General features: G+C 44.1%; 1 protein-coding gene across 1 annotated transcript; it reads left to right on the forward strand.

Annotated features, from left to right (window-relative positions):
* The first annotated feature begins 4311 nt into the window (after nt 1-4311).
* LOC136636449 (ferritin light chain-like) lies at nt 4312-12431 on the forward strand. The gene is made up of 3 exons (XM_066611513.1): nt 4312-4545; nt 8526-8672; nt 10880-12431. Exons 1-3 carry the CDS (start codon nt 4372-4374, stop codon nt 11360-11362), a joined length of 804 nt encoding a protein of 267 aa, XP_066467610.1. The 5' UTR covers nt 4312-4371; the 3' UTR covers nt 11363-12431.
* Nucleotides 12432-13107: the final 676 nt, after the last annotated feature.

Raw genomic sequence — 13107 nt, forward strand, 5'->3', positions numbered from 1 at the left:
CTTAGGGGGAAAGAGACTAAAACAAAGGAAAGGAGCAAACTTAAATGTACGCACAATATGCTGGGAGGTCGCAGGAAGCCTTCAGGGAAAAATAGGTAATTGTCCCTGTACAGTACTGACAATGAACAAAGGAAGTCACACTCTGACTCATAATCCAATTCTCGAACCTTCACTAGTAGCAACTATCCCCTTCCCATGGGGAAACCTGGCTTTGAGAATCTACTGGGTGACCAAAATTAGAGACAGCAATCCTGACTCTAAATATTTGGGATACTGTAGCCACTGGTGATGTTACATCCTGCTGGCATGGCTGCTGATACATCCCACCCTATGTACTTACATGCTAATGAAGGACATGTTAGGCCCATGGTGTAAAATGTAGATTCTTGTGGTGTTTCCTAGAAGCCACAAAAATGAATCAAGGCATAGCCCTTTAGCAAAAAGGAATATTAAAAATTAGTGGCATGTGCTGGCCGAGGACCATGGAGAAGCTGTAAATTCCACCCAAAAGAAATGCTTTCTTCTGCACCACTGCAGGCTGTGGCAGGTCTGGAAAGGTTCTGCAGGTGGTTGACCAGAGAGCCACAGAAAGGAATAAATAGCTCATGTGCACCTACACCCGGTCAACCACATTTACCAGATACCCATGCTGCAGCTAGGCTAGCCAATCCTACATCAAGGGCTGATAAGATCAAGTGGGCCATTGTCCACAAATTCCAACTCAGATTGGGAAAACACAGCCAATCCAAATCCAGTAAATAGACTTGGTCATCTACATCAGCCATTTTCAACCATTGTGCCATGGCACATTGGTGTGCCACGAATGGTCCACAGTGTACCACAGGAATTTGGAGGAAGGTCATTTATTAATAGGGCCAATGAGAGATGTGAGCCCCCACTGCCAGCATGGTGTGCCTTGTCAATTGTCAAAAACCTGGTGGTGTGCCTTGACAATTTTAGTGCCTTGTCAGTGTGCCGTGAGATGAAGAAGATTGAAAATCACTGATCTACATCCTAACTGTGCGAAGCTGGGCCATCTGTCCACCATGGACTCCCACATAGTTATCTGGCACATTCCTTATCTGGAGGTTAATTTAGGGAAGGATTGCTGTAGTCTGAATATTAATTCACAACACTAGGAAGATTCTTTTCCCAGATCTGTTAGCTGTTTTGTTTTTGTCTTCACTCAAGAGACCTGCTGACTTGGTTTATATGTTTTATTAATCACTATTACAGTGAGGACTGTGATACTAGGATTCAGGGTAGGCTGCCAAATCTTGAGGAGCACTCTTAAAGGAGCATAGACAAGCATCAGACTGGGGCAGTCAAATCCTATTAAAAGTGCTCTGCCGGTGGAACATCTGCCATCAGAGGTGGCAAGATTCAGGTGGAAGTGTCTGGATCCTGGTGCAAGGCAAACATCATTGTAGCAGTTGCCTATGCCACTGACAAGCATAGCAACACCATCAGCAGAGTGGTGGCACACATTTGCTAACAGCAGACACTGTCTGCTGGCATCAGGTAAAGCTGTGGTGGGGTTGGGCAATGGGAGGGATGAGGGAGGGGTGAGATCGGGGCACTTGTGTGCAGCAGGATCCTATCCCTCTCCCTTTCTACCACCATTGCACTCCTTGGTTCTGCTCCAGAAAAGTAGCTGGAACAGAACTAAGGAGATCCTTGGGGGGACAAATGAAAGTTCCCTTAATGGTAAGGTTGTCGCTCATAGGATACAGTGCATACCTCCTTGGTTCATGTGCATTGGCAGGGGGATTTAGTAAGGATTTGGGCCTAAGACAGTGAGTGGGATAGTGTCTTGAACTAGGGCTGTGAGGCAAAGACCATTACTGACTCATTTATGCATTGCAATTTTTTAAGTAACTATTGGCCAAAACCAGATTTTCTGCATTAAACTAATAACTACGTGGACTATGTGAACAACATGTACCAGCAACTCCTTAGGACAAAAATCAAACCATTCATGTTCAATGATACCATTTGCGCTGATCTGACAAGTATTCACTTCTGTATATTTAACACTGACATGCCCACTGATCTGAGAACTAGAAGGCTGAATGTAAAGCACTTCACTCTGAATTGGAAGATTTAAATGAGTCTGAAGTTCTAATGTATATCTATTGTATGATTAGATATAGGAGGTTGGTGGAGAGGAAGAGAAGTAAGAGAAATGAAACCTACAGCTACAGATTTCTCTCATAGCTGCCATGAGGCCATCTGTCATCCACTCAGGCTACATCCATACAGAATTTCATACAGCAACTGTAGCACTGAAGGGGAAGGGAAAGGGGATCCCTTAGCTGGGCTGCAAAGCTATACACACTTAAGTGGGGCATCCCATGGAACTAGTGGGGCTTACTTTTGAGTAGACATGTATGGGATTGTGCTAAGGACCCAATCCTATCCAATGTTCCAGTACTGGTGTAGCCACAATGCAGTCCCAAGGTAAAGAAACAAATGTTCCCTTACCTTGAGGAGGACTCTGTGATTGCCTCTCCATCACAGGATGCAGCACACGCCCCATTGGCACAGCAGCACCAGCACTGGAAAACTGGATAGGATTTGGCCCTAACTAAAAAGAAAGCTTAGCATACCAAACTCTGCTTGGGACCATGCCTCCCCCCCATACTTGTTAGTTGAACCTAATACTAATCTGCATCAGGACTGACATATTTCTTGTGAGGCTTGTGGATGTCCTCACATGGGACATTCAGAATCCTTGTCTGTGCTCCAAGATCAATGCAAAATAACCCTGAAAAAAGCAGTTACCTTTCCTCAGATCACCCTCCCACTATAAGAATGTGGAGCTACCTCAAGAAGGTTCAATGGTTCTTAAAGTAAACTTGTAGATATGTCCTCTGTATATCAGGCAATGGCACCATCAAAACAGCAGGCAAAACCCCTGCACTATGCCTGAATAAGCACCTTACTGGGAAGTGAGAGAATCCAACTGAATTTGTGAAATGGACCTGGTGTCAAACGCGTAAGAACTCTTGATCTAGCTTAGCGGTCTTGAACCCACTCCAACCTGCAACTTGAATGGCTGCGGCAACTCTTCCATTCCACTCCGGTGATGGCCAAACATCACAGACAGCTGCTATGCAATAGTACAGCTACAGGGGGAAACATGGTGCTAAGATCTTCAGGCGCCGAAATGGATATTCAGCTCCAGAAGATGCTTAAAATTGATCCTGCCCTCATACACTTGAAGATGTAGGCATTCTCATCATCTCTATAAAGATCTGAAGCAAATCTATCTTGCAAAATCTGGGACAGATTAAAGTCATTACTTAATCACTTTCTTTTGCATTACCACTTCTGTAATCAAAATATAAGAGAGTGAGGGATTTGGGTTTTCCTAGGAAGAAAATTAATGTAAAATTAGGGGTTTTCCCCCTTGCTTTTTATCCTAAATTAGAGTAAGAGTATCCACAAGAGACTTTGGGTCCAATCCTATCCAGCTGTGCAACTGTGCCAATGGGATGTGCGGTGGGGCAGTCACAGAGGCCTCCTCAAGGTATGGAAACGTCTGTTCCCTTACCTCAAGGCTGCATTGCAGCTGCACCAGTGCTGGAAAGTTGGATAGCATCGGGCCCTTAGAGCCAAATCCTATCCACACTTTCCTGGGAGTAAGCCCTATTGAATGCAATGGGGCTTACTTCTAAGTAGACAAGCATAAGCGTGTGCTCTAATTTCTAAGGGCCCAATTCTGTCCAGTTTTCCAGCTGTGCCCATGGGGCGTGCGCTGCATCCTGTGGTGGAATCACAGAGGCCTCCTCAGCGTATGGAAAGGTGTTCGCTTACCCCAGGGCTGCAGCGGGGCCGGAAAGTTGGATAGGATTGGGCCCGAAGGCTGCGATCCTATGCAAACGTTCCTGGGAGTAGGTCCTGCTGAGTAAGCCCCAGCGGAACTTCCTTGCACAGGATTGTGCTCCACCAGAGCTGGCGCAGCCCTCTCCCTGGGCAGCCCTGCTTGCAAACCAGCCCTTCTGGAGGCGGTGGTGCAGATGCCTGGGTGGGAGTGCAGCCCTGGGACTCCTGTGCGGGGCACCAGCGTGATGCGGGTGGGGAAAGAGGGAGCGCTCGCGTTCCCAGCCAGGACGTGCCTCTGCAGGCCCGAGGGGGACGTGCCTCCGCCTGGCTGGCTGGTTGGCTGGCAAGGGCGTTGGTTCTGGAGAGCGCCCGCGGCCAGGTGCGCGCCGGCCAGGTACCAGGAAGCCGCCCTGCCTGCCTGCAGCCCTATATAGAGCAGTGGGAGCGGCCTAGCGCGCGCTCCCTCCGAGCCCAGAAGCGCTGGGACGTCCCGCGTAGGCAGCGCGCGCCGCCCGGCTCAACTCCGGCGCGCAGCAGCTGGCCATGGCCGAGCCCAGCCCGAAGAGGCTGAAGAGCGGCCTGCCGCTGTGCCCCGTCCACCGGCACGGCAGGGCTCTGAGCAAGCTGGTCAGGCAGAGCTTCCCGGCCGTGGTGGAGGAAGGCCTGTGCGCGCTCACCGGCGCCCTGCTGGAGGCCGCCTACGTCTTCCAGATGCTGGTAAGGCGGCGGGGCGCCGCCTGCGCAGGCGCCCTGGCTGGCTGCTGGCTCCCTGCTTCTCTGCGCCTGCGAGGGGCCTCCCCTGAAGGGCCTGGCGGGAGGAAAGTGCTGCCTGGGGTGGGCACCAGCGAGCTGTCGCTGGAGGCAGCAGCTGTCAAGTGATGAGTGCAGCAGCCAGTCTCAGGTGCTCACATTCCAGCCCCAGATGTGGGAAGCATTTTTTGGGGGGTGGGGGGAACATTAAGAATAATAATAATAACGAAAGGTATTGCTGTACCGCCATTCTGTCCATGGGTTGCTCCTTTGGCTTCAGTTTACAAGGAGTTTTTCCAATGAACAGAGAAGTTCTGTCTTTCAAGAGCCGGCTCCAGTCCAGGTGGATCTTCTCCCAGTTCTAAGGGCACAAACTTTCCAGCACTGACATAAAGGCAATGCAGCTCTGCAGTAAAGGGAAAAACATTCCCTTACTTTGAGGAGGCCTCCGTGACTGCCCCCCAACTGCAGGATGCACTGCATGCCCCATTGGCATCAGAGCTGGAAACTTGGTTCGGATTTGGGCTTAAGTATCCTGTTCACCACTCTCAAGGGCAGAGGTGCACCTTTTTAGACCCATCTGGCACCTGCTTTGTCTTGGACCATGGGGATCCACACTGGGTTTCCAGGTCACCAGGAAATACCCTAGCAATGTTGACACCTCAAGTGAATCTGTCAGACCCAAACATCTATATGGTGTATTTTATGCTCTCCAAGGCTTCAATCCTATCCGGATTTACCCGGGAGTAATCCCAATTGGTTACAATGGGATTTACTTCTGAGTAGACACACAGGATTGGGATTTAAAGTGCTGTTTTCATTATGTTGCACCCTTTCACAAGGTGCAATATTTGCCTTTAGTTTGTTAAATTCAAAGGAAAATTTTTGTATATAAATAATGTCAGTAATTTGCATAGAAAATAGTGGTTCAGCATCATCTGGGAGAAAGGACAAAACTTGCTTCAGCTTTCTGTTTTCTTCTGCATCCTGGCCCTTTGTAACTGAGATCTACCCTTTTCCATATCTGCCTTGACTTTTGCTTTAACTATCTTAGCTTGGGGAGAGTCTTGCAACTTAGAGGACCTATTCCTAAATTTCTCATATAGGCAGGATTGTAAAACCTATGACAGGTTGGATTTGCAAACTATAGAGAAATGGTACTTGACAGTTCCAATACATGTGTGTGTTGGGACCAGACTTGGGGCCCTTTTTCCCATGAAGATGGCCTGGTAAGTGACAGCAAAATGAAAACATTCCACTGATTATATAATAGAGCAGGAGGAGGATTGAGAGTGAGGCTACTTAGGTGGCGAGGGGTTATTGAAGCAAAGTTCAGAATGAATAGAATGCAACAGCCAAAGGCAATACAAGAAGTAGGAAAAGAAAAATTGAGTCAGAGCTGAGTGTTGGGAAGCTGTGATGACATATTTCAGCTGTCACTACATTCCTTCTAAAAAGAGAAGAGGCAGGCTGTTGACAGTGCTGCTCTGATGAGATGCAAGAATCAGAATTTAAGATGACACTGTTCTTAGAATATGAAAATGTATTTTGTTGCCACAAACAATGAGGGTAGAAGTGAATACCAGCCATAATTGCAATATTTTCCACAGGCACAGAAAGTACTTGAACACTGGCTGGCATTTAGTATGAGTTTGGATTTGTTTCTCATATATTGTTAATGCTTTTCTTCATGTTCAAATATTGTTCAGACTTTAGGGAGTGTTCTAGTTTTACACATATAATCCTCTAAAATCTGACTGTCACGTGTTGTCTTTCTGTTGTCTCCAGTCTCTCCAGAGGTTAAGACACCTGAGTAACAATTTGGGAAGGAGGCAGAAGATGAAGAGATCTAAAGGACAAGTAGCCCAAGAAGCAGGAAGACTTAGGGGGGGAAGGAATATGGTTGGCAGAGGGATAGAAATATGGGAATTGAGGAGTAGCAGAAATCTAAGTCTTGATTTTTATATTAAATGAATTATATGATTGTCATTTCCCAGGGCTTAAGCCCACACTGTCTTGGTAACATAAGCACGTTGAATCCATGTGGAAACAGGGCTGGCTTTAAGCCAATTGGACCAATTGCTTCCTATGCCTAAGTGCCCCCCCCCATGTTAGGGTAATCTACTTTTTGAATTTTTTTATAAACAAAAAAAATTGTTACTAAATTATGTTACTAAAACAAAAAGTCACTAAAACAAGTAGCTAAGAAACGATTTACTTTTCAAGGTAACTTACACATTTTGTTTGTTTACTTGTAGGCTTACAGGTATACAATTTTATATTAAAATCTTCTTAGATCTGTTTGGTTGATTGACTCTCGTGCACTTTTTAAGTGCACATTTTTGATTGCTTTCCATTCTGCCATAAAGATAAAAAGTCTATAATAAATGTTATTTACATATCTAAGATTCTATAGAACTTGGCTGGGAACCTGGGGCCCTGCAAAAAATGTTCCCAGTTGGGCCCCACAGCTCTTAAGGCTGGCCATGGTGGGAAAGACAAGATCCTATGGCAAGAACCACTGTGACACCAGAGGGAGAATAAGATTATGCTAGCATGGTTCTTCCCATGTAAACTTTCCTTTACCTCATGGTTTTCTTCAAACTTGCATTACAGAAAATGTCATGAGATATAACTATGGGTGAGTGGCAACCATGCTGTCCTCATATCCACTTCAACCCCAACTTCCCATTCTGCAACTGTTGCCTCTTGAACAACCCAGCTCTGACTTTCTGCAATACGGACTGTGACATTCTTTATCTTTGCAATTTGCTGTTGACATATAAGCACCCCGATTCACCAAGAGTCCATCTGCATAAGTAGAATTGTGTGCACATTGCTAGAACAGGTGTGCACGATGAACATCCTCATTCACACTGTTTATTTTATTTAGCTTATGGCATATAATACATGGACTTGTATATCAATTAGACTAGATCAGGGGTGCTCACACTTTTTTGGCTCGAGAGCTACTTTGAAACCCAGCAAGGCCCGGAGATCTAACAGAGTTTTTTTTACAATGTTCGCGCCATCATAACATATAACATTTATGTGTACAATGTATGTTGGTGTACCTTGAGCCCCACTGAGTATAACAGGACTTACTCCTGAGTAGACATGCCAAATGAGTACAATGGGCCTTACTCCCGGCGTTTCCTCCCAGAGGCACCTGAAGGGGGGGGGTCGGCACTCCGCGATCTACTCATTTTGCCTCGCGCTCTACCAGTAGATCGCGATCCACCTATTGAGCACCCCTGGACTAGATCAAATGTCATTGTCCAGTTTGTCCAGCCATTCAAGGACAGAGTTACCTATGTTGAAAAAGTCAAACCATAGGCCAGTATATGCCCTCAGTTTGCAACCAGACACAATGTGGTATATGGTTTGCAGAGAACCCGCAATCACACTGTGGGGTAGATACTAGCCTCCATTTAAACATTGAGTCCTGACAAACATTGAGTCCTGACTAACACCATGTAGGGTACATTCACACTGTGATGCTCGTTCAAACCCTACTGAAGTTACCAGATACATGTTTTGATGGGAATGCACACCTGCATCCAGAGACATCAGTTATGCGTGTCTAGTTGCTAGATCAATTAGACTACTGTTGGATCAGGCTCTATATAGTCTTTTACCTTATGTACAAGGTTCCTTTAAATTCACACACAGAGAGACTTCAAAATATCTAATATAAGATAATTTTATCCATGATAGCATAATCGAGTGATCCAAATTTTCTAAGAATTGAATTAAATTCAACTGAAGAATTTACTTTTCTCATCACTTTTACCCCTAAAATCTATAGATGTTCTTGAAATTTTCTCCATTCTTTCTGCACATCTAAAGTTAAAGATTCTGCCATGAATGCATTTCCCCAGCATTATTGTTCTTTATATATGAACTGCAGTGTTTTGTTTTATTTATTTTTGTTGTGCAAAACATAGGGTGAAATCTTTGATCACTCTGATATGGCTTTCCCAAATGTTTCAAAATTCTTCTGGGATCAGGCAAAGCAGGAGAGGGAAGCAGCAGAAGCTCTCATACAATACCAGCATAGCAGGGGAGGCTTATATTGTACCAAAGTTATCCAGGTATGTGGCAAAAACAGTCTGTAAAAATATCCTCTACTTTCTGATACTATTCCTTCTACACCTATTCTGGTAAATTTGTCTTCAGGTTAAAAATTATACCTTAAATATGAACGCAATTCATTCTTTTATTTACAGAGCCTTCTTTTGGGGGTATATTGCAATATTTCCGTTTATCGGCCAATCCCATAAATGAGATTGAGAGCCAGGGTGGTGTAGGGGTTTGGGAGGTGGACTTAGACCTGGAAGACCCAGGTTCGAATCCCCCTTCAGCCATGAAGCTTCCTGGGTGACCTTGGGCCAGTCACCTTCTCTCAGCCTCACCTACCTCACAGCATTGTTGTGAGGACAAAAGGAGGAGGGGCAGCTGTGTACACCGCCCTGAGCTCTTTGGAGGAATGGCGGTATAAAAATGTGAATAAATAAATCCTATCTAGGATTGGGCCAGCATGCGCAGGGCTTTATGAAAGCTGAACAGAGTTCTGCTGTTGTAAAATAGTTTTCAGCTCAGTGCACCGTGTACCGTTGGCAACCATTTGGGTGTGATGCTGCAGCCGGCAGCTGCACAGGAGGCCCACCACTGGATCCGCAAAGGTAGGTGTGACAGTGGCAGGGAAGAGGAGGAATGGAGGTGCTGCCAGGCGGAGTGAAGGGTAGAGAGGAAGGCAGACCAGGGGCAGCATCAGCCGCACTTGCATGCACTGATATCCTGACCCCATCCATCATCATTATACCCAGAGTTATGTCAAAGATTCAAGGAGTACCATAGTGGCGATGGAGGCTTTTCCCAGGGTAGGTGAACAAAAGTTCACATACTCTAAGGAGACATTTCCAACCACCAGCACCCTCACAGATACAGCACGTGCTTTGTTGGTGCAGCTGGTGGGGGGAGGGATGGGTAAGATTGGGCTGTTAGACATTTAATTTATGATTTGCAGCCTTAAGGACAAGGACAGTGAAAGCAAATTTCTAATAACTGTTCTAATAGGCAGACAAATTAGGGATTTGCATTCCCCAGACAGCGTCAGGTGTTACACAGAAGCACTGACAGAGGAAGCACAAGTGAGTTGCACTTCTGGGGTGAACAATGGGCAACTTGTTTTTTGTGAAGCTTAGATGTCCCTTGTACAAATCCGGGTTTGCCTTTTACCCATCTGTATGACTGCACTTGTTTCCATGTTGACATCACTGTAACTGAGATGATAAACTTTTTTCTGTAACCAGAGTATTAAAGGCAAATGTTCATATGTTGACGAACATAAAAATGCTGTCACTGAGCCATCTCTAGCAACTCTGTATACACTTTGAGGCACAATCTTCTGATGTTTTTGTTTTTCTGTTCCAAGACAACTAATCTCGTGCTCTTCTAATTCTAAGAGAGACCACAATCAACCTCCTTTTAAAATCAGTAGCAAAGCTCTGTTTGATCTCTTTTTTGTGGCACAATATTTTCACATGTGAGGAGGGATCATGCCCTGTATTTTGCGTCACACTCTTCCTTTAAAAAGTTTGGGATTACATAGGTTTTTCCCATTTTATGTAAGATCCATCTGAATCTGTGTTGCAGTCTTGGGATGTGCTTCAGCTTCACAACAGTATTAACTGTTAAAATCTCATCTAGGAACTTTTTATCCTGTTGGCAGTATACATGCCACACCCATTCTGCAGCAAATTGGCAAACCTATGGCATTAAACCCTTAATTATTATCATAGTGTATTTAACTATGGGCACAATCCTAACTCCTTATGTCAGTGCTTTCCAGCACTGGCATAGCGGTGCCAATGGGACATGTGCTGCATCCTGCAGTTGGGTGTCACTCACGGAGGCCTCCTCAAAGTAAGGGAATGTTTGTTCCCTTACCTCAGAGCTGCATTGCCCTTATGTCAGTGCTGGAAATTGTGATGCTGGAAAGCACTGACATAAGGGGTTAGGATTGCACCCTATGTTATTTGTGTCCCACAAATCTGACTATTACTATAAACTCTGCAAATGGGTTAGGTTGAAAGATAACGACTTTGCCAGGCCACAAAATGGGTGTCATAGCTAAGCAGGGATTTGAACCTGAGTTTCCCTAATCCAAACCTAGCTTTCTAGCTTCTGCACCAAGTTTGTAAGATTTTGCTTAGAAGATATTGCAATAGAAGCAAGTGAAAAGCTTTTACCAGATTTCCAGCATCTGCAAATTTTGTTCTGTTCTTTCTAATTCCAGAGACCACCCAACATACTTGTTAATGGTGTTGCAGCAGCCCTAGAAGTAGCTCAAGTACAATGGAAGACATTGGCAGGATATTTTGAAGAGCTTTATTCTCTGAGTATCAAAAACTTGGATCCGCACAGTGCAAGCACAATTAAGAAGCAGTTTCTAGCACCCAAGATCCAGAAGATCAAATTAACAGGAGATCTAATTACTAATGCTCGTAGGCTTAGGAGTGCCCAGGATGGCAGAGGGGACCTTGAAAACTATCTTATAGACCGTTTGCAAAAAGAACTAAAGATTAGGCCAGGTTCAGAAGCAATACCACTTCAGAAATGTGCACAAGCTGGAAAGGAGCCACATCTGATGCCAGAGGAATTCCCACATCACAAGAACAACATACAACCAAAGTCTCTTGGCCTACATTACTCCCCCTCTCAGCCTCGGTGGAAAGGTTTGCGGCAAGCAGATGGAAGGCAGGAGCCAAAATGGCATTAGATTGGTTGAGATCAAATCTCCTTAGCCGCTAGATGATAGTTGTGCATTGCTCAGTTGGCCCAACAGAGATGTCTGTGGATTGATTTGTGAAAGTATATTTGTGACCAGTTACTGTATGGTCACATTTGGGGCATTGTTAGTAATTTTCTAGGCATCACCATGTTTGAGAAAACAGATTTCACCCTTATAGAACTGGTTTGCTCCACATCCATAAATTGTAGTTTTGAAATTTCTAGAACAGACTAGGGGTGGCCAAACTTGCTTAACATAAGAACCATATACAATAAGCTTCAGATTCTTGAGAACTGCAATATTTAAGAAGCATTTAAATTGGTAAATATATTTACTCACCATGAACACGACATACATTTTAATGCAGTGGACTCTTGAGTTTATACCTGGTAAATAATTATAGAGCTTGAAATTTTTTTATTTACCTTTTATATTAATTGTGATGCAAAAAGGCGCTCGGCCAACATATTTCTGAGAGCTGCACGTTATATGTGAAAGAGCCACATGTGGTTCACAAGCTGCAGTTTGGCCACCCCTGGACTAGAATGTCTACAGTATCCATAAGCATGTTTTGAAAAGTTGTGGTTACAACACAGGGGTCAAAAGATATGTGGAGGTTACTAAATTGCAGTGTGACCTTGCATACATGGCCTTAGAGTTCCAAATTGGGCTTATTTAGGACCAAGTTGTGATGTATGAAAGTAAAAATACTTACTAAAGTTCAGTTGCTACAACAATTGTTTAATTTTCACTGTAGTAACTACTGTAGCCCACACACTGTACACAACCCAGTACTTCATTGTATGGTCAACCATGGAGCAATTGGAATCCTAGGCATTTTTATCTGAAAGTAAATCAAATTCAACCGAGCAAGTTGTACTTCCTAATAACTGTGCTTAGGATTGATGTCGGAGAGCATCAACAACACTAGCTTTTTTCCTACACTTCAGTAAATTTTTCCTCAAACATTCCTTTGAAATCGTAAGATAAAATAGTATTTTAATGATTGTTCTGTTACACTTTTTTATAAGGTTTAACCCATGTTAGTATGAATCAACTTTATGCTAGAAAAAATATTTTATATTGCTATATAGGATAATATAAGCACAATAAAATTTTTATCATGGTAAAAATATGTCTGTTTCTTTCTGGGGTTTTAGATATTTCTGTGTGATATTTTCAAATGTGGGATATGATCCCTATATGGTATCCTTTATGATACGATCATAGCAGTGTGCCTGCAACAATAGTAATGACTACCATTTGAAACATTGAAATAGTTTTCTCCAATTCTGTGCTGCTTCTAGAGGAAGAGTGCTTAATTTTGCAACATACCACTCAGCTACTCTTGTGCATATTTTCATTTTGCCATATCTAAGGAGAGGAAACCAACTGTGAGTGCACCGCCAACTGAATTTGCAAACTGCAAACGGAATTACATAATACGATTTCCTAACATAGGTTGGCTTTCACAGATACAGTGTTTGATGGCTAACACAGGAAATGCATTGCATGAATGCCTCACTTGCAGTGTAGTCTGTCAGTTATTCCTTAGCTTCAATGATTGTCCCTCCCCATAAAACAAATCTAGTCCACAATTCTCCTCTGCCTGTCTGTTTGACTGAAAGGTTGCCTTCTGCTTCTTATGGCCCAATCTCATCATGAAGTTAGGACAGCAGAACTCATGTTACTGCACAGCAGCAGTAAATGGCACAATACTACCAAGGAGATCC

The sequence above is a fragment of the Tiliqua scincoides genome, chromosome 1 (assembly GCF_035046505.1).
Source record: "Tiliqua scincoides isolate rTilSci1 chromosome 1, rTilSci1.hap2, whole genome shotgun sequence".
NCBI classification, from domain to species: domain Eukaryota; kingdom Metazoa; phylum Chordata; class Lepidosauria; order Squamata; family Scincidae; genus Tiliqua; species Tiliqua scincoides.